Here is a 25,161-nt window from a genome sequence, read left to right as displayed (position 1 = left end):
CAGCAAACTTAGGCTTGTACGTGGTCCTTCAGCCACGTGGTGGGCTGAATGTGTCATAAAACGTTGCCCACGAGGCGATGGTCGCGGATTCCGATAATGAGCTGAGCATCGGCTGGAGGTTTGAGTCGTGGACGGTGCTTCGAGGTGGCCGGAACCTGGACGAGAGTGAGGACCATCTCAAACGCCTGTCAGTTGGGGCCGGAATGGGATGTGTGCTCCGGCCTGAGGCTTTAGCGAACGGTCTGGGTGCCGAACGGGAACAAGAAATTTCTCTTTGTTGTCGGCAGCAGACAAATTTTCGTGGCGTGGTCTAGAAGTTCTGACCCGAAGACCTTAGTTGGCGCTGTGAAGAATATCAGCGTGCCTCGCGTGTCGCGTGCAGAGTTGCGAATTCGGCGTCATGTGCCTGCCGTGGCCGTTTCATCAGCCGACTGACTCAGGGGCAAAAGCATGTTCTCAAGGCTCCGTACAGACGCCAAATATGGATTGTGCATGAAGGCTTTATCCGACGCTTGCAGATAATTGCTTTCGGCAAAGTCCGACAGTAGCTATTGGAGAATTATGTTCGAAGATTATTGGAACGCCGAATCCCAAGACAGCCTGTGTTGACTCGAATCCAAGGCCATGCGATCGAAGGGCACCATGTGCGAAATGATGACCCGCTCGATGGCGAGCCTCTGATCTGCGACAAGGCCCCACAGATCCAAAGACTCGACGTCAACGACAGACAGAAAGACAGCCCTTCCATGTCTCCGGCACCGAACCGATGCCCGGATTGGCTTGTCGATGGCTGATCCTTGACCGGTTCCATCATTCCTTCTCCAGATCGCAGAGGAGAGTCGACGTGTTTGCCTTCCATCGGCGAAGTTCCGAATCGCAGCATCTGTCACGCACATGGCGGCACTGACCATGACAGACGCTGATGCGTATGTTGTGCACACGCTAACAATCTGCGACTCTGAGGCGCCACAAGTTCTTGACCAACGAGGCCGAGGAAGACTGGTCCGATGGTCGGCTTCAAGGTCGAACACCGTGATTCGCGATTCTTCAGTCATGTCAGCGCTCAAAGCAGCGTCTGAACAGATCATGCAATGACACCATCGTTTTCCAGCCCCTCACAGTTCCCGAATTGCTCCCTCAAGCTCTCATTACCAACACGATCGCGGAAGCATGCACTGTTCTCGGTGGCGTAGTCGCGCAAAGCATTCCAGTCTTTGCACATGTGCCACTGGCCGTCGCCTGAGGTATGCCTGCCCAAAGTATAAAGTGGCGTAGGGTCGGCGTGGCATTGGATAAACTTGGGCGTCAATGTCAGCGAGAGGGAGATAATTACGAGGCTCGGACGAGGAGTTTACCTGGCGAAAGTAGTCAAAGCAGTGCCTTGCATGCTGCACCGGATAGCTCAACTCCTTGCCTGCGATGCTTTGAAGAAACACTGTCCTTACGATTTTCTAACTCCTCCATTAGCAAACCAACAACTCCAGTCTCGCAGAAAAGCCCACCAAACAATGGAACTGATGATAGCCCTCCAGAACGTAGAGCGCCTTCGTCTCATCTCCCGGCACAGGCATACTCGCCATCCAACCCCTTTCTCGCGCCCATTCATGCTCAACAGCGATATAGCCATGAGCGGTATCGATCGCATTCCACAGATCGTCTGCTTCCGAGTCGTCGGGAGAACTGTAAGCAGTACTCCAATGAAACTGCACCGGATGTGTGGGTAACTCCGACACGAGGGCTGGACCGTGGCTTGCTGTCAGCGCAAGCTCCAGCTTGGCAGGTGAAGAGGTGTCAGGGAGCTGCATACCGATTGTGGGGGCCGGGGAGAACATGTTTGAGGCGTTTGAGGTGCTGGTAGGGTCAGGAGTGGTAGGAGGCAGGTGAGACCAGAGGCGTGGTAAACCAAGGAGCAGCATGAAGGACAGGAGGTTCGATGCCAGTAGGAGAACGATCGTGAGATCTTTTCGTCTTGTTTTCAGTCCACCGGATACTGTTCTTTCCGTGTGGACGAGCGCTGGTTCGATCATGTCGTTGTCGCGGAGGAGTTGCGCCTTCTCTTGCATGTCTTCTGATAAGCGACATGAGGTCGGATTTTGGTCCTCCATCACGTAAGATGGTCGTGTATGTTTCGCGAGTCGAACCATCGACTTCTGTGATGCCGAAGATAAGGTCCTGTACTCGCTCATCATCAAAGGGCTCTCATGCCATATGCAATTGTTATGCGAAACGCCGTGTCGTGGCCGTAAAACCTGGGGTTCAGCTCCGAAACCATGGCGCAAGGCGAGTCAGGGCCATGCACATCAGCCGTGCGATCACGGCCCCCACCCCACCATGTCCCGTCTACTCATAACACGATACTGATATACCATATCCATGTCGTCTCGACCTGGCACCATGACAAGGTTCCCGCGTTTTGTAGGCCGTGTCACTACAAGCCACGCGTGACCTACAGATCGGGTGTTCTGGCCACTTTCCTCACCGCCGTCGATTCCTTGGGTGTCTCCAGAAACCTCTTAGATTCAATCAAGAATTTATAAGATCTCAGTGGTCAGAGCGTGTGGTTCTGGGTTCATCAGCATTGCTTTCACTTGGTTCCCTGCACATCTTACCTTTCCTTCTGATCCCTGACATACTCCGTGCAGTCAGAGGTCGGCAAGATGTTGCTCATCAATGAGGCCAGCGTAATTGCCCTCACGTCCATCCTCACCGTCCTCGCCACCCTCGCTGTAGCTCTCCGTCTGTTGAAAGCCGACCGAGGAGATACACTCTTGCATCGATGGAAGATCGATGACTATTTTTGCGTGGCCGCTTTGGTGAGTCCGAGTCGGCTGCCTTTCCAATCTTGAAGAACACAGCTGACAAGACTTAGGTCCTGGCGTATCCAATCGCCGGCATCATTATTTGGGGTGCCGCGATGGGGTCAGTGGGCGGCCATTCTGGTCCAGCGGAAGCAGAGACGTGGTACACGACGGCCGGTCCAGCTTGGGTAGTGATGGGAAAAGTAAGTGCTCTGATGGCCTGGTTGAGCTTGAGTCGGCGGCCAATTGACCGATGAACAGGTGTTCTGGGTGACATTCTTCTTACAACCTCTCGTCCTCGGTTGCGTGCGCCTGGCAATTCTTTTTCTTTATCGTCGCTTCTTCGCCTCATATCAGTCATTCAACATTGTCAGTTGGATCCTGATCGGCGTGGTGGCAGGCTGGACGCTGGCCTTCTTCTTCGGCCTGCTGTTCGATTGTGGACTGCAATTCGATGCCAACTGGAAGTCGCTGGGAGAGATAGCGGAACAGTGTCCATTCGGATTCTTGCCGACCATCATTTACACAATCCTCGATGCTTGCCTAGATTTGTTTGTCTTGGTCTTGCCGATTCCATGGGTTAGGATCCTTTCACTGGCAAAACTTTCTCATCATGCAATGCTGATATCCGCTGCAGATCTTCGTTCTTAAACTCTCCACTTCGAAGAAGTTGTCTCTCGCAGGCTGCTTCCTGCTCGGCGGAATGTCAGTGCAATCGCCTTCTCAATCAAAGAGTCCGCACCTGCTAACACACTTGCAGTGCCACAGCAGCTGCCTTCGTGAGAATGACTATCTTCATTCAAACCAGCATACCTTCCCGTGAGCAACTCACTAATCCCCCCTCATCAAACCCACTGACCGCTCCTCACAGAAATGATGAACCGAACATCCGTCATGGGTCTCCCAATTTACGACATCCTCGGCATAGTCGGCAATGAAGTCTTCTGGACCATGATTGAGACTACCATCGCGCTCATCGCGGTCTGCCTGCCCGCCATCCGCCGAATAGTGCTAAGCAGCCGTTTCCGCAAATCGCTTGGCCTCGGCGTCCTTTCGCGTATGACTCGCACCTCCAGATCCAAGTCCAATGGCAGCAAGGATGCTTCGGACGTGGAGCGCAGTGCGGGCGCGAGTTCGGCGGCTAGCTCGAGGACGCTGTTTGGAATCAAGAGGGAGCCGCACGTCACCATCGATAGCTTCAAGAGCTTGCACTGTCAGACTCAGCTTGATCGCATTGGAACAGAGGAAGAGAAGGCATGAGTGACCGATTGAAGGGGCATTCCGTCGACATTGCTGCTGCTTTGGCCCAAGCTGCTGCTAGGTGTACAATATCGTCAAGATGTATCAAAGCTGCAATGTCTCGCAGAAGCCTTGCAATCTCGCTTCTGCTCGAAGAGGTCGTGTAGCGAGCTTTGCAGCCACTGAAACGCTGCAATAATCCGAAGCATGGCCAGGGCGAGGCACCATGTCAGCAGACTCCCAGAAACCCTGAGTCTGCCGCTTCCGATCGACCACTGAGGCCCACTCTCGAGTGTGGATCTCTCAGCTTGGAACTTTGTGCTCGCCGATACGTTCCGCATGCCTTCGAAACTCATTTCGATGCTGACAGTGAGGTTCTGTTTACCATTATTGCCAGGAAAGTCCGGTTCGCCGGCAACGTAGATCTTCGGATTGTCCAGGGTTGACAGCGAGCGCCAAGGCCAAGCGCCATACTCGTTGTAGCTACAGTATGAGACTTTCATGCGATAAGCCTGGTGGACACGAGCAAGCTGCTGCATGACTCGACCTCCAGTGAGTCGCAGCGAGACATGATCGGTGCCAACGCCGGACATCTGAATCGATGCGCCGAATTGCAAGAACATGACCGGCGCCATCACATCGCCACCTGTATTGTAAGGCGATGAGCTTGGTTGTTCTATATCTCCTGGGTATGCACCATTGTCACGTTCCGAGTAGCAAATATCGGACAGCGTGACGAGATTGTGCGGATAGTAGGGCTGGTAGGTGTCGTATCTTCCTGGTGGAATAGCCTCTGGGTACCGGACGTACGTCGCGGATATGTTCCAGCTGTCCACAGCCACGGTGCCATTAGGGACACTCAACGTTGTCGGAGACAGTGACATATTCCAGTACTGTCGAGAGCTCTCGTTCCACGGGACCGCGAGAGCACTTTCATCGCCTGACAGATAGGGATAATAGAATCGAAGGCCTTTTCTCTCCCGCTCTTCCTGGCCGTAGCGTGCGCTTCGGATGCGCACGAATTCATTCCTTGCATCGCTCGGCACAGGCTGCACAGGAGGATAAGCTTGAAGGCCCCAGAAGACATCTGCTGTATCATTTCCGTCGCGGACAGGGCCGACAGCGAGTATGGCGTCGTAGACATACTGCTTCGTCTGCTGGTCGTTATTGCTGCAAGAAGTATCTGCAGCAGCGGAATTGAAGTCGACCTTGTGCGTGATGGTAAGTGGACCAGAGTAGTACGATCCTGGCATGAGATAGAGATCTTGCGTCTGCGCCGCCTGGGCAGCTTTGCAATCCTTGGTGTAGTCGATCAAGGCATCACCACCTCCACCAGCTCCGCCTCCGCCTCCGCCTCCATCTCCGTCTCCACCGCTCCTACCGCTCCCACCGCCGCCACCTCGCCTTCCATCGGCTTGCGTTGCGAATATCAAAGCGAGGAGTGCCAGATGCAAAGGGGAAGCCATTTCGTGGGATCTTGCACGCTACAATAGGACGTACTCGAGATCCGCTTGTGCAAGAGAAGTCGTTGAAGCCGGTAGGCCATTTATCGTGGCCATGAGTGATCATATACATCGCGACACGAACAGAGGCCGCCTTGGCCAAGATGCAGCGATCAGGCCATAACTGTCTTCCTGCTCAGGTACGTAGTCGTGAGGAGCACTGCTCAAGTGAAGGTTGGTCCGAGAAGCTGCTCAAGAATCAATGCGCGCGGATTCGCGAAAAGACCAACCAATGAGTATACAGCTTAAGCGAGAGGTCTCGAAGTCTGTCCCATGTGCATCTGCAGGGACATATCGCTTCTCATCAGAGAATTGACATACCCCGCAGATACTCAGCCTTGTTGAGTCCTTGTCGAAAAGCATCGCATGTAAGCGACCAGATTTCTGTTCAATGCAGAATCGATGTTCAAGAGTGTACGGAGGAGAGATGAAAAGAACGTGAGGTGCCCGGCGTGAAGGACTGGAGAATTTACCTTACCTAAGCTGTCGTCATGACTAAGCGCTTGCTGCCTCAGGCATCAGGTGTGAATGACAGGAGCTGAATTGATGGACTCTTCAGCCAGCCACATCGCTCTCCTGATGAGCTCTTGCTGCCATATTGGCCGGAGGGGTGGTATGCATGCATCTAGTCATGCAGGCTTCCTCCCTCCGCGAGTTGAACGTGCAGGAAGCCATTCGCACAGGAAGAGCTCTTCGCTCGTGGCTAGCTGAAATGCTTTCCGTTGCTGGCTGGCAAGCATTCTATCAGCAGATCACGACCAGAGAGCTGAAGACGCGTGGCCGAGCTCGCGGGCTGCAGTTTTGTCGCTTCGGAGCTATCAGCCTTCGCATATAAACCTGCCATGTATCTCCTCTCAGTCTCTACTCCATAACCTCTTCGCAGGATACACAGCCCGGCATCCCCTTGGCACAGCAGCATCGCCCATTACGAATCAGCCTTACACAGAACAACATGGCCTCGCTCGGACCCATTGACGACAAGTCGCCCTCAGTCTCCAAGAATAACGAACTGGAGGACCATGAATACCCGCTGGAGGACGGCAGCAAATGCAAGATTGGTCGTCCGAGAGGCTCCGCCGATGCCGAGAAGAAAGCGAAGGAGAAGGCCGAAGCCGAAAGAATCGAGGCTGAAAAGAACGGCCTGCTCATGAGCCATGGCCCAGAACTCCATTATGACCTCGGCTCTGAGACATGGCGCCCTGGCGAACACGGCACTCCATCCGACGACTGCCAGCGCCAGACTGGAATCACGTGGCACCAAATCTACAAATCAGAGTGGGTGGACAACTTTTACACGTTCGAATTCAAGACCGGTCAGACCTATGATTACTACTTCAAGGATGCGACTGGTAGATTTCCCGAGTGCAATGTCTGGATCGCAGGCACTCACACGATTGATTGGACCTCGACGGATGGTACGATTGTGCAGGTGGATGGCTACTAGCGGCACTTCAAGGTTGGATCCAATTGTGTGAATGTGGCAAGGCTTGATGGGATTGGTAGCGTTATGGCGAAGTGCGATGACGGTGCATCCTCTCAATGCCGCTTTGCTTATCAAGCTAGGCTGTTGAAAGCTGTGAAACCGGTGTGTTTTGCAGATGCCTTGCGTAGAATTGGCGACCGCTGTTGACGATTCGCAGGTGGATTTCTACATCCAGAGCTCGTGCCAGCTAAACGTAGGCTGCAGGAGCCCGCTTGCTTCATGGACGCGAAAGACAGTGCGGGCTTTGTAGACTTCATTGGCAAGATGCTCATTTAGAACCCAAGCGAGAGGGCTGAAGCTGCAGAACTAGCAAACCACCTCTAGCTGGACTTATCTGCTTCATGAGTGGACAGAGTCTCGCACCCGCAAGCACACCGATGACTGCTGTGCGCGCTTCGTGTCCATGTCGCAATCACATCGGCGCTTACAGCTTCAGCGCCCCTGCGCTGCTTTCAGTTTGAAGCAGTAGCATGACCTGGCGGCTCCATCCGCTTTCCAACACAAGTGAAGCTAACGCTGCCACCGCTTGGAATGATAGGCATTTGCTCATCATTTGGGAGAACCGGAACACCTTCGCCTTCGCCGTCTCCGGTCCCGCTCCACCACGACTGCGAAGAGTCCACGACGCCATGCGCTTCATACCCCGGCAACAAGCTGGAAGCGTCGCCGGGTTTCGACTCCTCCGGACTGGTCCATCGCCACCAAGTCACCTTACAAGTGGACGGCATGGAAACTTCGTATGTCTCTCCCGCCGCAAAGGCTGAAGTCGTGGTCCAGAACCGAACATCGAAGCTTGCGGACGTCAACTCCTTGTGGCTGCCAAACGGAATCTCGATTACTTTCGGCTTTTCGGGCTCCAGAATCAGAAAATGCGATGGATCTGCGGGTCGAGATGTTCCAGATCCTCGGTTCACGTTCACTGTACTGCGGGGCAGTGGCTGTTTGTCCGAAGGGCTCGTTGATGATGTGCGCGAGAAGTTTAAGCCGCCTTGACGGAGTGCGGCCTGTGGTGAGAGGAATGTGTCGGCTGTATAAAGCAATACAGGGCCTTCTGCTTGCAAGACCACCGAGAGTCGTAGATGGAACGGGTGTTGACCGTTCAGATCAAGTTCGGTTTGGGGCGCGATCAAAGAAACGCTGAGGTGTGGGCGGGATCGGTCTGCGCGATGATGCATCATGGAAGTTGTCATGATCCTGATCTTGATTGTGGTTGTGGTTATCGAGATGAAGAAGCAGAAGTGTTTGCAACTTTGATGGAGTTGGTCCGGACGGAAGGCAGCAACAAAGGGAGAAGGATTGCCAAGCCACGGACGAGTTCGGTTACAGGGGTATGAGTTGCGCCTCGACCGCAGCACCCCATGGTCATTCTATTCTTCCATCGCTCATCACGCGCATCGGATCATTCGACGTCACTGACTCCATCATGCCAAATGAGCTCAGCTCTCGTCAATGTCGTGGCGGACCTCGAAGGACGCAACTGCTTCAGCTTGCCGCCCGATCAATGCAATTGAGGAAGTCCATGCGTTTGTGACCTGCAGCAATGCATCATTGAGGCTTGCTTCGCCGCCTTCCTTGCGCCTCGTGAAGGCGCACCCTGCCTGTTGGTCGGACGCCGTCGATCATGCGGCATACGGTTCGCCGCGAAGGAACCAACATCTCGTTTCAAAACGGAGGATTTCATGCACCAATGCGCAGTTGGAGTAACCTGAAGGCTCCACCCATACCGTGACTTTTCACCGGTGCTAATTGCTCACCAACATTGCTCTCAGCTGCACTTCAGCTATGCTGCATCGAGCAGTTCGGGGAAGCGATCGCAATTCAGCCCGGGCAAGCCCTGCCTCGTGCGGATCAGCACGATTATTCAATCCTCTCCAGGGAGGGAAGCCATGGTCCAGTCCGACCATTGTGCTCGACCTTGCCTTGATCAAATGTGGTATAAGTATTCTGCCGTGGCCAGCTAGACTTCGACATCAGCACAGCACACAACCACATCAACGAATCAACAGCCTCACTCTACCCTCTCACTTCATCCAACATGGTTTTCAACATGCGCGGTCTCTCTTGCATCTTGCCCTTCGCTGGGCTCTTGGCCCAAGCGGCACCTCTCGTCGATCGGTCAGTCATCTCTACATGGAGAGTATCGCAGAGATTGATAGCAGGACTGGAACTCTGACGCTGCAGCAGCTCGCTTGAAGTACAGAACACCACCAATCTCCTGACCAAGCGCGCCCTTCCAATCTTCAGTGGCTTCGGTTCGGATCCCAACCGTCGTGCCAGGGCTGAGGCTGCTTTCCGTGATGCTGTCACCCTGGCCGCCGATGTTCTGAACGCACCTCGTTTCGAGGACACATTCAACCTCTACTTCGACGGTGCCGGTGACAAAGACGAGATTCTCCAGGTTTTCCGAAACGTGGTTGGTGACAATAGTGACGGCACCGGTTCGAGCGTCATTGGCAATATCGTTATCGACAACGACGATACCGGCGGTGGCTGTGGCGGCAATGTTGTTGCGTTTACTGAGAACCTCAACGGTCGCAAGGCAGGTGCCATCACTCTCTGCGAGAAAGCATACGCATTCCCCGACTTGGCGGACAAAGGCTGCGAGGATCTTTCCACTACCGTGGGCACGCTCATGTCGACACTAGGTGGAGTCGTTCTGCATGAACTCATGCACTATCAAGAGATTGGAGACCCAGCGTACGTTGAATGGCCCCAAGCATCGAGAATAGGTCCTCGATCGCTACCTTCACGCTTGCTGACCAGTTGTACCTCCACAGCCTGGGTGATCACATCACCGACTTCGGTGCTGATGGTTATGGCCCATTGAAGGTCCGCTCCCTGAGGAGGAGCGATGTCTCCAAAGCGCGCATCAACGCAGACAGCTACCGCTGGTATGCACAAGTACGTTCCGAACCCCAGAATATGATTGCGCTTGTCTCGCTCTGACGGTCTCTGTAGGAGGTTTACTGGTCCAACAGATGTGGCAAGAGCTATTCTGGGCCCCGCGACAACCGTGACACTGGCGACAGTGCCTGCGGTGGATCGGTCTGTGAGATCATGTAGTCCATCGCCAGATCAGCAGGCTGGAAGCGTTGCTGGACACAGACTTCGACTTGGGAAGGCAAAGTTGCGGGCTCTCGGGTGAGAACAAGGACCCAGCCGGAGCAGGGAGGAATTAGTGTGTTCTGATGAATTCCCCCTTGAGCTGCTCGTACATCCCCATCATATGTAGTAGACCAGACAAGAACACCGGCTCGACCTCAACCTCATCAAGAACCGTACACATCAGGTTCGTGTACAGCAATTGATACAGCTGGCCAATGGCCGCTTCATCCATGAGCTGCCCAACTGTATCAAGCCCTGAGGCTTCTCCCAATACATGCAGCTCTTGTAGGTATGCTTCGCAAAACGCTCGCTGTTCCTCAGCACTCGGCATAGGATATCTAGTGAGTTGGCTATCGGCTTGCTTGTACGAGTACATACGCTCGATGAAATGGCCGCCAATGTCGAAGCCTCGATAGCCGTAAGAGATTGTCTCATAGTCAATGAGGACAATTGGGCATTGATCCTTGGCGGGAGAGTTGCGGACCAAGATGTTCATGTAGTTCGAGTCGCCGTGCATCACGGTGGTCTTGCATTCGTACTGCTCGAACAGCTTGACGACCCAGTCCAGTTCTCCGTTCCAGTCGAAGTGCTCGAACGTGGCGGGTGGCTCTTCCGCATCGCCACTCTGACCGAAGAGACGGATTGAACACGGCAGCTGGTTCGATCACAGCACAACTGTTGTCTCGCCAGACGAGCTGCAATGTGTTGTTCAGTCCGCCGGCGATGAGCTTGGTTTGAATGTCGGCTACGTCTGTTGTGGCCCATTCCTGCGGGAAGAAGGAAGCTACTAGTTCCAGGGCACTGTCTACGTCAAGCATGCGTGAGGGTTGCTGATTGCTGTCCTCGGTGGCCGACATTCTGCTCGTGCTGATATTCTTGCGTTGGTGATGGTCGAGAAAGGAGGTTCCACTCCGGTCGAGTTCGCAGGTACCGCAGATTTCTGGACCCTGGTCTCACGAACGGAGAGTCTCGCTCATGTTGCATTCAATTCGACTCATAATTCGTCCGGACGATATCATTCCTTTAGACAAGTCATGCGGCCAGATCGTTGGAAAGAAGTCTCATTGCACACAATACTGCTTCAATGCTTGACTAATTCGACTTTCGCTGGTCGGATCTGGGCGTATCGGAAATAGTGCTGCCGTGTTGCATCCATTGCCTCCAACTTGCTTGCTTTCGCATGCTAAACTGCGTATCATGTTAAAGCCATCGAGAATGCTGTACCACTCTGAAGCCCGACTCCTCCCATCTCAGACGATGACATTCAAATCTTGCCGACCGAGCCAAAGTCCAAGCCATCCTCCCAATGCCACATCACGACTGCGCTGTTCCCGTGGGGCTGACCAAGTCTATCTCCGGCGTCCTCTTCCTGACCTGCACCTCGGTCGTCGGGTCGACCATCATCGAGGTCTCAAACTCCAAAGCATTTTTCCTCTTCTCGCCGGGCACGAACTGACAGTCGTAGCTCAAGAGGAACACGCACAAGAAAATCTTGATCTCATTGGATGCGAAGAATCGTCCAGGGCATGCGTGCTGACCATGGCCGAAACTGAGATGCTCGGCGGTGGTGGTTACGAATTGATGGCGGTTCTCTTCGCCGGGCTGTTGGCGCAGCTGGAGAAAGCGTTCGGCGTCGAATTCTGCTGGGTTGGAGTAGATTTCACCGTCGTGGGTCTTGTCATCGCTGATCATAATTGTGATGCCTGCTGGAAGGTGGGTGCCATCGGACAGCGTGATGGATTTCTTGACCTTTCGTTTCATGCTCGCTGAACGTCGTGGTCAGTCTGGCAAGTCACCTGCATTCTCTGGGCCACTTACTCATCGCCATTGCGTGCGTCCTCTGCACTTCTTTCATAAAGCTATCCATAAGCTTGAGTCTGGGCAAGGAGGTCTTGGACCAGCCTCTCTCGTTGAGAACATCGATAATTTCTGCACGGAGTGCAGGAACGATTTCAGGAGCTTCGCATAGCTGTAGAATACAGTTGGCGATAGTTTCTGAAGTCGTGTGCACCGCCGCGGTGGTCAGTGCCAGCTGAGCCGCGGTGTAGTCCACGGGCATGTCCTTTGCAATATCGACCATCCAAGAAATAGCATCCGACTCTTTTGTAAATTTGCGTCCTTCTTTTTGTGCTTCCACAGCCCGTTTTCGTCTGGCTTCGATCTCAGGAGCGATGAGCTTTCTGCTCGTCTTGACCTGCTGTCGCAGTCTTACGCAGGTTAAATCAAAGTAATAGGTTGGCCACCGGAGGAGCGGATGCACGGCGCGAAGAATATCCTGTGCTGCAAACGAGTCGACGGTGTGGTCCTTGGCGATTTGAAGCCATGATTTGTCTCTCGCCAATTTCTTTCCCAGGAACACCACGGAAGAAAGCCGACTGACTGCATCCAAAACGAAAAATTTTGGTCTAATCGTGCTCCAGGACATACTGTCGCCAAGGTAGCTGTGACTGCTGAATATCGCTTCTTCGACGAGGGCATCGGTGACCAGCGCGAGACTCTGAGTGAGCTTTATGCGAACGACATCTTGGATGAACCAATCGTTCTGCAGCGCTTGATATTGGTCCTCGAAGCCCGGCAAGTGAAAGAAGGGTTCCTGGAATGCCTCGTTGAAGCTCAGATCAGGATGCGATTTCAACTCGTCCGCGAAGCGATTTGGCACGACGACCTTGTATCCCGAGCTGGTCCAGACCTGGAAACATCCCGTACATTCGCGAAGGCCTTGTTTCAGTATAGTCCGAGCATGCTGTATAAATGCGTTCTGTTCGCCCAGACCACGCCATCCCTTCGGTGCTGCCAGTACAACAGGAATTCCGGGTACTGGTTTGGGTCGAATCAAGGCCCATCGTGCGAACACCAAGGTGATGATGCCGATGCCGATGAGCAGGAAGCTGCTGAAAGGCCTGACATCCAGGAGGTAGGTGATCAAGTCGTTTGCCATTTTGTGATCTTGAGTGTGAGAAGTTGAAAGGAAAGATCTGTGGAGATAGAAGTGATAGATATCCATGATTTGTGCACAAACGTTCTCCGCTCAAACCCACTGGTGTTATGTGCGTTCATACCCAGTTTGAAACAAGCGGACACGGTCTTGCCTGCGTCCTGGCTCCCACATCTCCATTCTCCATTGCGAGTGCACAGTTTATGCAGCATAAATCGTAGTGCAAAATCTGCCTGCATCGGCAAAGGATAGCGCTTCATGTCTCCATCGAAGCGCAGACCGCATTGATAGCACAAGGCTTGGCAATGCGTGTGGCTTGCGTATTGGTCGCGTTGTTAATGAGTTGCACTCCGAGATGAAACTTCCTGCGTCTCGCATATCAGGGGCATATATGCGAGAATCTATACGAGCTCTACGAGAAGGTAGCGTCTCATTCCTTCCCGTCTCGGATCTCGGAAAAGGCCAGAGCCGTGCGAAACAATGTCTGATGAAGCCTGAGGCAAAAACTGCTTAGTCACAACGACGCTGCCTGGGCTTCTAGCCTCAGAGGTGTCCGGGTGTGACGTGCTTTCCCCTCGGACACTTTTCGACGAAGGAAGAACTTCCCAAACTGCCAGACTTCCTTCGCTCCCTGTATTCTGGAAGTGATATCGACGATTGACATGTTCAGTGAGCGGCCACATTATCCTCTATGACTTTCCAGGACCCAGCCGAGGTTTCCGCTCCAGCTCCGGAGCGATAGGTCCTCCCTCTTCACTTTGTATCCTCTGGATCCTCCTTTCACATCAGCGGGCGACGATGGATATGAAAGGCAGCACCTTCCCGCGCCAGATGTCCTCTCAGCGTCAGCACTAGCACCAGCACCACTCCCAGGAACAAATGCTTCCGGGTCATGTGGTAAGCCGTCTTGTTTCGGGAGATCCCCTCTTGCTTCCTGCTTTGCCTTGGAACTGCAGACTTCTCGACATCGACCGACGCAACACGATATCATCTTGAGGTATTCTCTCACGCGCCGCTGATCAGTAGACCTGCCGCTTCGCCTCCTATAGTTTCTTCTTCGCCACTCCTCGCACACCTCTGATCATCAAGTCCTTGTCCGATGTCTTGCTCCGCGCCTTAGCGTCCTGGTCCCTCTATGTCCACTCCTTCTCCACCCGGCCTTGGACATGAAGGGAAGCGCTGGAAAACTTCATCGGACTGGAAAGCGCTGGAAGGCACATCGTAAGACGAGGGAGCTCCTCACGTGGAAGCGAAAGACTGAGGAATGTAGCATATAGAGTCGTTTGATATCGAGGTTGCATGGCATTATGTGCAGTACAACAGTATGGTGGTGAAAACTGAAAAGCACTGACTTAGTCATGAACCTCTAACACCCATGATCCCGTCGTGTCCTTTCTTCGTGTACACGTGCTTTCTTCCTTCTCGCACACTCCTCAACTCTCATTCAAAGAACTTCACATCGTATGTCATCACACCTGGCCGCGGCGTGAAGACAAGTTCCGAAACCTCCGTCGCAGTGAACTGATGTGCGGTTGCCCATTGGCTCAAGACGTCCCAATTCCGGCATTGATGGGGGCGATTGAAATCGGGAATGATATGTTTTTTGTCGGAAAGATGAACCCAAGGGACCAGTCCTCGGTCTGCAGTGCACATCATGCGCTCCCGTACGATGTTGAGGCAATGATCTGTTCTAATGTAAGTGAAACGGCTCTGGAGGCCCGATCTTGCGCGCTTGCTTACTGGTGTGCGAGATTTGCAGGTCCAGAGTGGCATTGTTGTGCTTGTGCTCCTCGTACCACCCACGATTGTACCACAGAGCTTTACGAACCGCGTCCTACGTGCCTTGCGTTAGTCAAGCTCTTCTTGGTCGCGGAGCGGATGGGAAGTATCGTGCCAGGCAATGTAATTGATGCATCCCGTCCACGTATGTGATGAATCCGCTGACACCGTACTCCTTCGTTTGCTCGTCGGTCATCATCACATGCCGATGTTTGTCCAAGCCCAATTCGACGCCCCGATGCTCCGGCAGAACGAAAAAGTTGTTTGCAATTCCCAATTCTTCCCATTCTCGGTCAACATCGCCTTTGCTCGGATGCTGGGTGTACTTGTTTTCGCCGACTTTCCAATGACTGAAATACTCGGTGTGCAAGGGCTCACTCTGGAGCTCATCCGCGGAGAGGCCGGCTGGAAGAACGTCAGACGAGTCATTGAAGTCGAACGGGCACTGTACTCCAAAGCGGGAAATCTGGCTTCATGTGCCACAACCTCCAGGGGCGTGCACCCAACGCAACGGCTGTGGATCCACTCGACAAGAAAGTCACCAAAAGTATGAGCAGTACAAACGAGAGCCGGGAGAAACTGAGAGCGGGCTTTTGCGGGAACGAGTAGATCTCGTCTTCTGCATTCTCGACTGATGAGCGCGAATCTGAGAACTGCGATTCAACTTTGCGGTAATCGGAGTATCGCGACATTGTTGGCAGCTTCGGGCGGTCTGGCAGAAGTTGTGATGTTGTACGGAAAAGCACCGAGCAAATGCTCGCAAGTTGTTGCGAGGAACCACTGCAGCTCCATGACCCTACGACTAGGGTAGCTACAACAGCTTCTTTGCCCAACGCTTTGGCCTCGTATGCAGTTTTGCTAACACCGGCGCTGCGATAGTACGATGAAGCACGGTTTGCTCGATTGAGGTCGTTTCTGGCGAAGGCGTGCTACTGGGGAGGCTGTTGCGCGATGGCACGAGCAGTTCAATTTGCAGCATGCGAACACATTGGTGTTTCCACGATTCAAACTCTGTCCGAAGCTACTGGCCTAATCAACAACGTGGAGCCATACAGCCCTGGACGTACCTTGAAACCTGTGAAGACGGTGAGTCATTCCGATGCGTCACTCGCTGCAGAGGACCTTCAGCCCTGTATGAGCTATTGCTACTAACTGCGTCACGATAGAGCTCACTTTTCTCGATCGACGTTGTTGGACCAAAGGCGAGCTCCCAGGGAAGCTGTCACACAATGTTGCAAGCAGCCCAAAGCGGAAACTATCTGGTATCGTGCTCCGTGTTGCTACCCAAGTGCACTGCGATGGGCCACGATCTGCCCGATTGACGTTCATTCGCGCGAAGGCGTGCTGCTAGGGAAGCTGTCGCGCAATGCGCAACAACGTGCGACAATACGAAGATTTCATACAGTCGGTGAGCTTGTGCTCGAACTTGCAAGATTGCGTGACGACGGGTGAGGTATCGGCGACGGAAAGAGTGGAGCATTTAGTCCACCTAAGAGTGAGAGACCGTCCGCATTCAAGAGCAACTCCGTTCTCAACATCTTTTTCCAAGTTTCACTACTTCGACAAGAACATACTTGCCCATCATGAAGGTCTGCCGCACCGCTGTCATTGCTGTCATGCTCGCCGCACTGGGCGAAGCCTTCCCAACCGATGCAAAGCGAGGTAGGATATGCCGAAGGAGCTTTGGGAAGGACTCTTTTTGATTGGACACAGATGCCTTTGCTCCCATCTCAGTCGACAAAAGCCGCCTCAGCCCGTACTACGGCAGCGGAAACAACTACAAGAAACGAGGTGAGTTTGTGCAAAGTGTGAGGTTACTACAGCATATTCTTTTCGTACTTACAAGATGCCTCAACGCAGACCCGGCCTTTGCTCCCATCTCAGTCGGCGAAGACAACTCAGTCCATAAAGACAGCAACAGCCCGTACTACGGCGACCGACAGAACTACAAACGAGGTGAGTTTGTGCAAAGTGCGAATTTAATTCCAGCAGATTCTCTTCGTACTCACAAGATGGCTCCAGACGCAGATCCGGCCTTTGCTCCCATCTCAGTCGGCGAAGACGAATCAGCCCATAAAGACAGCAACAGCCCGTACTACGGCGACCGACAGAACTACAAACGAGGTGAGTTTGTGCAAAGTGCGAGGTTAATTCCAGCAGATTCTCTTCGTACTCACAAGATGGCTCCAGACGCAGATCCGGCCTTTGCTCCCATCTCAGTCGGCGAAGACAGCTCAGTCCATAAAGACAGCAACAGCCCGTACTACGGCGACCGACAGAACTACAAACGAGGTGAGTTTGTGTAAGATTGGATGTCAAAGATAACGGACTCCCTCCATACTTACCATATCGTAGCGCCCGAAGCCGAGGCCGAAGCCTCTCCTTCGGAAAAAGAAGAGTAAGACGTGGTACCTTAGCAAGGGAAGAAGCGAATTTGTCCAGGGAATCCTTCAACAGGCAATTGCGATGATCCGTACCTTCAACGCTCGGAATCAATATTTGGCTCACCGGCGGGTCTTTTGCAGACTTGTCGCTGTCCGCGAGGACTGAGCATCGACGGTGGTATTTCTTTTAGCAAGACATTAGCCGCAAATGGAAGTGCACTTGTGATTATTGTGGACTGTCGCCCATCCCGCTGTAGCCAGTATACCTTCGCTAGAACTAGTTCGATCCCTGCTTCGTCGGGCTTTACCAAAAGTCCATCGCAGATACACATGACTACAGATAGATCGAACCCCGGCTGACCGGAGAAACATCTCGATTTTAGTTCATCTAGTCATCCTTCTGACACTAAGGGGTTCCCGTCTCCACCCGCGACTCCTGAGCCGCAAGACAACAACAGGGTGTACATCAGTGGAATATGGGCAGTGAGAGTCGGGTCAAAGGTCAGACCATGCGTCGCCCGTATCCGGTATTACTCCTGACGGCGTATCGATGCTGCGATGATATGCGACTCCAAACTTGCCCGGATGACATTGTCAGCGACGAAGGCGTCCTGCTAGGGAAGCTGCCCTGCGATTTTGCAAGCCGCCGAAACGTTGCTCAATTTCTCCGGTCTCGTGTCTAGCGTGGGGCTTCCGTCTTCACCCGCGACTCCTGGTCCACAACACACTCACAGGGTATGCAGTGGTGGAAGATTAATGGTGCGATCAAGATTAAATTCCAGACCATGCACCGCCGGCAACTAAGGCCTGGCGAAGAACGGATACATACCTATATATGATAACCCCGACTGGTGTAGAAAAAGAGCACATACTCTTCTCGATCAGAACGTACTAGGACCACCCGTCCTACTCTACCCACGGCTCGCTTCGAAAGCAACCCTTACTATGCGTGTCGATGCTATCTCGACCTTCCTGAGCGCCTTAAGTGGTGTCTCCGCGGTTTGCGTCCTACCAATCGGCGCCCGATACTTCGCTCATCCGGACCCGAAGTTCAACAAAGCTCTGCTTCTATCGTCGAACTACCCTCCAGCAAAATTTGGCCCTTACAAGGAGCACGCTTGCGAGCGAGAACCTGGTGGTTCAGGGATCCTACATTGGCGTTGCGTGCGTTGCCTTACATGCTGTTCGGCAGCTATTGATGCTGACTCTCCCTTAGGCTTACGGAGACAAAATCAAAAGCGAGATTTGCAGTAACGACTTCTGGGTTACACTCAGCAATGAATTCTTGCACAACTCGGGACAGCCCTGCCACGTCGATACGACTGATGGTGTAAACCATGGAGTCTGGATCTGCGTCTTGGAATAGTGGCATGGACCTAGGCAGGGAGTACGACAGATCTGCCGGTTCTTATCCTCCTGGCCCTCCTATGCTGCGCATCACAGGCGAGCTCGACATCGGCCTTATTATATCAATATCGACGTGAAGGTCAATCTCTTCTCATTCTGCCTGGACCTGATTCAATCCAGGCTAGACAACAACTCAACACGAAGCTTACTACCGCTACTTTACCCCGACAAGGCGCCAGAAAATCACCGTATGTAGACAGTGCCCATCCGCATTGAATCGAACTTTCCCACCCTGACTGACCTACCACCACTCATGTCACGCTCTTTGTGTTGTGCGTGAAAATGTATCCGTCTCAAGCGTGGTATTTGCGAAGCTGGTTGATATACGCAAAGGTAGAGGAATTAGGCACGGAACTTATCACTTTGCTGTGACGATAGTCTTCACAGAGGGTCGATCCTTTGTGTACTCGATACCGTTGCATCGCAGAGGGGTCGGGGCTGCATTGCCTGGTGCCAGCACGATGGCAGTGGCCGTTGAGAGGCAAGCCAGGAGGTACCCTTTCATGTTGCTGGAGCTCTTATGGCGGTGTACGACGGATCCCACCATTGGAACAGTCATCCGAGGATCGAACATTTCCCCCGACCCCAATTTTTTCAGCCAAATTTGGCGTTTTCTGCAAGACGGCGACGCTTGACGCATTGCGAACAGCGTTCAGTGATACCAACTGGGACCTCGGCGGTGGCAACAGCTCCGATGCAAACTAGGATCAATGGCTGACACCGGAATAAAGCGACAGCAATGACGTTCAGCGGTTGTTCTCAGACCAAGTTTCTAGTTGGAGATCGAGGCAGATCTGTCGCTGGACGTGAGTCAAGACTTCGTCTCATGATCTTTGCTGGTCGTGATGTCGAGCGGTTTGCTGACTTGGGCTGATGGGCGTAGCATCAAGAACGTGAGTACTCATAGAGAAGCAAGCGAGGAAGAGACGTTTCATCTTGCTAGAGCTCTTGAGGTGGCGGCTCCGCGGTGTTGTATGATTGCTGCCGTCTTCGTCGTTGAGAGATCGTCGTCGGTCGGAATTGGCTAACACATGGGGGCGGGGCATCCATGCAGCAAAGAGCCAGGCGAAGCAGAGAGCCACGGCGACAGGTGTGGGGCGGGTAATAGCGTTGTATTGGTCAGATCATCCACCGAGCACACATGACCACATATAGATAAAGGTCTGCGTGCGCCTACCCTTCGAGTCACGCATCGAATGTCGCCCCTGCTTGGTTTCCCCTGTATTCGACTTTCTTGTAGCCCTGCGTCAGAGCCATTATTCGCATCTGTCATGGATCTTGCGTGCGTGAACAGAGTCTCCCATCCGGACGCACGTACTGGCGATGGCTACCAACGCCGGTAAGGGCATAAAACACCTGGAAGGGGTCATACTTGTCCTTGATTCTCAGTAACAAGTCATAATTGCCGCCGTAATAGTTCTGCTTGAAATTTGGATCGCGAGGGTCGGCCTGCAGAGCATTAGGATCGCAGTTGATCAGAGTAATACATGGCTCGGCTCCTACTCACTTCGTTGATATAGGCGCCGCCGTCAGGTGCAACCGCTTCGAACTCGCGCACGTACTCGGACGTGATCATCGCCGCCCTCCTCTCCATAGCTGTCCAAGGAGCCAATGGATCCCATGCAACTTGGATGACAGCGTGGAGCAAAGTGGACCTCCATACTGGACTGACCGAGTTGAAGGCTTCTTCTCCTGGACGGGACGCATTGAGAGCGACAGAGAAAAAAGAGCAACCATCCTCTGCAGCCTTGACGAAAGCTTGAGTGAGGGCACTGTTGTTCTCGGCAATCGACGCCCGAGGTATCAGTCTGCTACCGTACTGGAACGAAGCTGTTCCGATCGGAGAAAACATTGCTTGCACATGGTCAAAGTATGTCGGGAACTGTCGTACGTCGAGTTCGTAGCCGATTCCGAGAGCTTCCAGCTTGGAGACCAACGGTGACAATAGCTCCCTGACCCTCGACTCTGTGACTCCGGGTGCCGTGATCGGATTGATGGCGAAGCTGTCTTTGTCGAACTGGGCAATGCTGACAATACCAGCGTCCACAATGTCGGGCAATGTCTGGTGGTAGCCCTCAACTGCTTGCCAATAGCGACCAGCAGATGTGCCTTGCCTGGAGAACTTGAGCTTCGCGCCGGTGGTGTGCATCTCCGGGTGGGCCTTGACAGTCATGGAAAGTACGGCGCCGTAAGTTCCTCCGCCACCGCCGCTCAGTGCCCAGTACAAGTCTTGCTGGTCATTATCTCTCGTGGCTATGAGATATCGGCCTGTACCATCGATGACCTCCCACTGTAAAATTTGGTCCGCTGCGAGGCCGAACCTGGAGCTCAAAGCAGAGTGGCCGCCACCTTGAGTGTAACCACCTGCCAATCCTCTGAGACCAACGACTGATCAGTGATCTAAAGACAAAGTGGAAAGGGCGGACCGACTTACACTGTGGGGCATTCGCCGCCCAGCACGACAACATTGCTTGCGTGGGCTGCTGCATACGCTTCGAAAGCCTGGACACCAGCGCCCATTTTCATGGCTTTGCCTGTGTACTGCGGAGATACATCTGGGTACAGAGACTTAGCACGTTGATTGTCCGCCATCTCTGGTTGCGAACTCACAATCGCAGACGTTGATATCCTTGAGATGATGTGTCCATATGGCCAACGATCCAGCTCCGGTGGATTTGCCGCTCCAGTCTGCGCAGAAGGCGTTCAAGTTTAGCAGCCTCCCGGGATCAAAGGTTACTAAGGCTTCGCCTGCTTACCATGACCGGTGTTGCGAATGACCAACCGGATATCTCGATCGTGTGCAAATTGAATCGTTCGGATAGCATCTGCTGGGGAATGTACCGCCACAGCGTATCTCGAATATGTTCCGAACACACAAGGAGACTCGGCAGAAAGGAAAGGATCGCAGCTGGCGTTGGCATAGTAGGGAGCCATCACCGATGATGAGGAAGTGTAGCTGTTGATGCTTTAGTCTGCCATCATGGCCAAAGGAATGGTCTCTCGCTCATCCTACTGAATATGTGGCGACGTCCACTCTTCTTGCAAGCGTGAACATGCTGCAGCGTCGTACGGAGCAAAAGATGAATGATGGCACGGAGCAGCCAATGGAACGGTTGCTACCAGACGACCACCGACACTGCTGTTGAATATGGCCCAGTCTTGAGGAGTAGGCCAGCACGAGTCTCCTGGAAAGCACCGGCAGGATGAGACATCTTCTCCTTTCAACACGGTTTGCATCAAGCGTGCAAAGATTCCTGCGTCTTTCCACTTCATCGCTTCAAGTGTGGTCGGGAGCGAAGAGTAAGAAGTTTGGGGAATGGGTATTGCATCGGCATGAAGGTCCGACAGAAGGAGACAACGTAGAACCGCCGCAAGCAAGCTGGACTATACTTTTCGCCAGTTTCGTCTTGTCGGATTGCCATGGTCACGAATCTGATAACGGTTCGGCAAGCTTGCCGCTTCTGTAATCCCGAACGAGAGGAGTCCTTCGCACTGCTGTGCGAGCTCGACTGTCTCTGCATCGGCAACAATCTACTGGCTGCGATAGCGCTTTTGGCAGGGTATATAGCGCTAAGACGGGCGTCCTTTGATTGGCAAGATCAGATACCGAAGGAGGCTGTGACTCTACCACACCACCTCAAGGCAATTGACAAAGGCATGTCGAACGAGACAGGGAACACGTTTCATGTGGCGGGGAAGCATGTCTCCTAGCGGACGGGGGAAAGGTAAACATCAGACGTGGCGGCGATCAAGAGCTGATCTTCAGCAGTGTTTTGTCCGATCAGTACGACGATATGCCGATACACGGCCACACGACTAAGTCTAACAGCGCTGCCAGCGTTCTTCCGTTCATCGAGACCAGGTGCGTGGTTTCCACACCGCCCTCATGATTAGGTCCGGACCGGTAGGTGGGGGCTTTGCTAAACAGCATACAGATCGGACTACGTAGCATACAACCAAAATACGTCTAGTCTTAGCGTAACAGATACAACGCGCAGCTTCCACTGAAATAACTAGGCGGTATAGCAAATACATCAAACGCGTGTACGCCGCGTACTTGCACCGTAATATCTAAAATTTCTAATTACTTTAACACCTTTACTATAACAACTACCTTATAGCCTTATAGCCTTACCGCTACACAACGACGACGACCGCTAGATCGACGACCTTCTAAACTCTTAATCGATTAATGCCGACGCTCTACTACCCTTACCGTCGCCTCTACCGCTATACGATAACTAGTTAGACTTAGATAATAACCTCGCACCTATACGCGAATCCTTCGAGCGAATACTACTATATAAGGAACAGACGTTCGCTAGTCTATAAGAGCTAGAGTTATATGTTTATGCCTTTACCCTCGAGTAGGGCTTTAACGTAAAGATTAACTCGTCGAAGAAGAATAAGAATAACGAGGTCTATAGGCGATTCTAGAACTACGCGCGTTACTATCTACCTAAACGATAGCGTGCTATTAGCTCTAAGAAGAAACTAATTGCTGTCGCTAATATAAGTTATAAGGTACGACGGAACAGACGGTCGAAGAAGGATAGTTACTAGTACTTAATCGGTGGCTCTACTATCGACAAGGACAGTCTATTAACCTCTAAATAGACGCTAAATTATAGCAACAATCTAGTCTACTCGTATAGCCGTATAGAGCGCGTAATACTCGCGAACGCTCGTCGTCGTAAACGTAGTAACGAGCTCGTTAAGTTTATTACTAATATAAGGAGTAGAGGTCTATCTATACGGCTTATTAAGTCTATACTTAAGCGTAACTTCTATAGCCTCGAGCAGACGGCTTATAACATTGCTAACGCTATGTTTAAGGCTAGAGCTATCGACCTTAATAGTATAAGTGTAGTAGAGCGTTTACTAGAGATACTACGAGCTAAGGGGTTTTAGTATAATTATAATATAAAGGATAGATAGCTCGACTAGCTGTTCTTTATACACCCTAATATAATTAAATAGCATAGCTATGCTCCGAAGGTTATGCTCGTAGACTACACTTATAAGACGAACGAATATAGCCTTCCGCTACTTTAGATCGCGTCTATAAATAGCTTTAATTAGACTAAGCCCTTAGCTATAATGTTAATGCCTAGTAAAGAGTAGGCTAACTATAAGATAGCCCTACGCTACTTCGAGCGTATACTTAAAGATTATAACATTAACGAGCTACGGCTCTTCCTTTACGACCGCGACAAGGCCCTTATTAACGCCCTTAATACGATGTTTCCGGACATACTAACAGCTCTATATCGCTAGCATCTAAGGAAGGCGGTAGAAGCTAATGCTAAGTATTACCTTAAGACAACGCAGAATCTAGCGAGTAGAAGATATAAGCTATCTAAGGCTATAAAGGAGTTTATAGAGGCGTTTAATTAAGCTATTAATGCACCGACTAAGGCGTTGTTTAACGATACCAAACGAGCGCTCTAGAGTAGAGCTAGTAAGAATTAAGACTAGTTTATTATAGTTACGTATCTCGAGGATTACTAGTAGATATATAAGGAGCGGTGCGTAAAGGCTTAGACTAACAACATCCGGTACTATAGCAATAAAACAATATTACTAGTCGAAGGCGCATACGCCGGCTTAAAGGTATAGCTTACGACTAGCTATAGCGACATCCTTACCTTTATTTAACAACTAGATCCCTACTTCGAGCATTAGACGGCGATATACAACGAGCGGCTCGGCTTCGAATCTAATAAGGGCGGCGTTATCTTTATTAAGGACTACTTCTTCGACTAGCTCGTACGTATAGTATTAAACTATGCTCTTAAGCTCGTCGCTAAGTAGCGCTACATTGCTCTTAATAAGATAGTAGCGTAGAAGGCGTTACCGGACGATCTAGGCTATATACTACGACTATATAGTAGTCGCTTTAGAAGAGCGTATAGCATCCCTTACCGGTGTAAGATCCGAGCATTGCTTAAGGCTAGTAGCGTCGTTATCCTTACTAGCTACGACTTCGATAAGTACTAGCTCGTACTAGGGGGTAAGGCGATTGTAGCTATTAATAGCCGAGTCCTTAAGCCTCGCAAACGTGCTCGTAAGCGCGCCGAGAGGGTAGCACCATACCGCCGCGGCGACGGCATTAATAGTACTAGACGTAATATAACACTACTAGAGCGACTAGATCCTAACTACCCCTCTTAGGTACTATATAGTCGTAAACAACCGACGTTTATTAATCTACGAGCAGCCGTTCGCAACGTAGAGCCTAGCTAGCTAGTACCTCTACTATTGCTAGCTCTACCGGTAACACTATTACGCTGTCGTTGTAGAGCCGGTTGTAGCAATCGTTTATGTACGTATAGGAAGGTAGGACGGCCGTATAGTATTATATGCTATAGACCGGCTAACACGTGCTTAAACACAGACGATATAACTCCTTTAGCGACCGCACCGGCACTACTACTACCTCCTTAATAGTAGCTAACGCCTTTATAAACGCTAGTATAAGGCCCTCCTTCGACCGCGCCGATATAGTAGCTACTTTAGAGCAATAGCT

At 52.1% G+C, this 25,161-nt stretch overlaps 9 protein-coding genes across 9 annotated transcripts; 5 read left to right on the top strand and 4 right to left on the bottom strand.

The window, feature by feature from the left end:
• Positions 1-1,114: 1,114 nt before the first annotated feature.
• MYCGRDRAFT_28858 (uncharacterized protein) lies at positions 1,115-1,724 on the bottom strand (the record flags this gene model as incomplete). The annotated part of the gene is made up of 2 exons (XM_003850615.1): positions 1,115-1,297; positions 1,536-1,724. Coding segments are annotated over 2 exons (372 nt in total), but the record flags the coding sequence as incomplete, so codon positions are not given.
• A 933-nt stretch (positions 1,725-2,657) lies between these two features.
• MYCGRDRAFT_94394 (uncharacterized protein) lies at positions 2,658-4,058 on the top strand (the record flags this gene model as incomplete). The annotated part of the gene is made up of 6 exons (XM_003851155.1): positions 2,658-2,813; positions 2,870-3,001; positions 3,060-3,377; positions 3,436-3,503; positions 3,559-3,617; positions 3,670-4,058. The coding sequence occupies 6 exons, from the start codon at positions 2,658-2,660 to the stop codon at positions 4,056-4,058; spliced, it is 1,122 nt and encodes a 373-aa protein (XP_003851203.1).
• Positions 4,059-4,536: 478 nt separating this feature from the next.
• Positions 4,537-5,546, bottom strand: MYCGRDRAFT_110144 (uncharacterized protein; the record flags this gene model as incomplete). Its single annotated transcript, XM_003850614.1, has 2 exons — positions 4,537-4,549; positions 4,848-5,546. The coding sequence occupies 2 exons, from the start codon at positions 5,501-5,503 to the stop codon at positions 4,537-4,539; spliced, it is 669 nt and encodes a 222-aa protein (XP_003850662.1).
• Positions 5,547-6,491: 945 nt separating this feature from the next.
• Positions 6,492-8,015, top strand: MYCGRDRAFT_94392 (uncharacterized protein; the record flags this gene model as incomplete). The annotated part of the gene is made up of 2 exons (XM_003851156.1): positions 6,492-6,954; positions 7,561-8,015. 2 exons carry the CDS (start codon positions 6,492-6,494, stop codon positions 8,013-8,015), a joined length of 918 nt encoding a protein of 305 aa, XP_003851204.1.
• A 1,042-nt stretch (positions 8,016-9,057) lies between these two features.
• On the top strand, positions 9,058-10,773 carry MYCGRDRAFT_94391 (uncharacterized protein; the record flags this gene model as incomplete). The annotated part of the gene is made up of 7 exons (XM_003851157.1): positions 9,058-9,137; positions 9,207-9,719; positions 9,800-9,913; positions 9,981-10,163; positions 10,263-10,311; positions 10,417-10,468; positions 10,565-10,773. 7 exons carry the CDS (start codon positions 9,058-9,060, stop codon positions 10,771-10,773), a joined length of 1,200 nt encoding a protein of 399 aa, XP_003851205.1.
• Positions 10,774-11,441: 668 nt separating this feature from the next.
• Positions 11,442-13,065, bottom strand: CYP-5 (putative P450 monooxygenase; the record flags this gene model as incomplete). Its single annotated transcript, XM_003850613.1, has 2 exons — positions 11,442-11,893; positions 11,946-13,065. The coding sequence occupies 2 exons, from the start codon at positions 13,063-13,065 to the stop codon at positions 11,442-11,444; spliced, it is 1,572 nt and encodes a 523-aa protein (XP_003850661.1).
• Positions 13,066-15,091: 2,026 nt separating this feature from the next.
• Positions 15,092-15,478, top strand: MYCGRDRAFT_81517 (uncharacterized protein; the record flags this gene model as incomplete). The annotated part of the gene is made up of 2 exons (XM_003851158.1): positions 15,092-15,246; positions 15,293-15,478. 2 exons carry the CDS (start codon positions 15,188-15,190, stop codon positions 15,474-15,476), a joined length of 243 nt encoding a protein of 80 aa, XP_003851206.1.
• Positions 15,479-16,424: 946 nt separating this feature from the next.
• Positions 16,425-18,867, top strand: MYCGRDRAFT_110142 (uncharacterized protein; the record flags this gene model as incomplete). Its single annotated transcript, XM_003851159.1, has 8 exons — positions 16,425-16,503; positions 16,555-16,632; positions 16,702-16,797; positions 16,864-16,965; positions 17,032-17,133; positions 17,197-17,239; positions 18,083-18,389; positions 18,442-18,867. 8 exons carry the CDS (start codon positions 16,425-16,427, stop codon positions 18,589-18,591), a joined length of 957 nt encoding a protein of 318 aa, XP_003851207.1.
• Positions 18,868-19,901: 1,034 nt separating this feature from the next.
• Positions 19,902-21,869, bottom strand: MYCGRDRAFT_45413 (uncharacterized protein; the record flags this gene model as incomplete). The annotated part of the gene is made up of 6 exons (XM_003850612.1): positions 19,902-20,081; positions 20,140-21,007; positions 21,067-21,187; positions 21,243-21,320; positions 21,389-21,588; positions 21,646-21,869. The coding sequence occupies 6 exons, from the start codon at positions 21,867-21,869 to the stop codon at positions 19,902-19,904; spliced, it is 1,671 nt and encodes a 556-aa protein (XP_003850660.1).
• Between the last annotated feature and the right edge of the window lie 3,292 nt (positions 21,870-25,161).

Source organism: Zymoseptoria tritici, chromosome 7, assembly GCF_000219625.1.
Source record: "Zymoseptoria tritici IPO323 chromosome 7, whole genome shotgun sequence".
NCBI lineage: Eukaryota > Fungi > Ascomycota > Dothideomycetes > Mycosphaerellales > Mycosphaerellaceae > Zymoseptoria > Zymoseptoria tritici.
The sequence above is the reverse complement of the archived record's forward strand: the minus strand, read 5'-3'. Positions and strand labels throughout refer to the sequence as shown.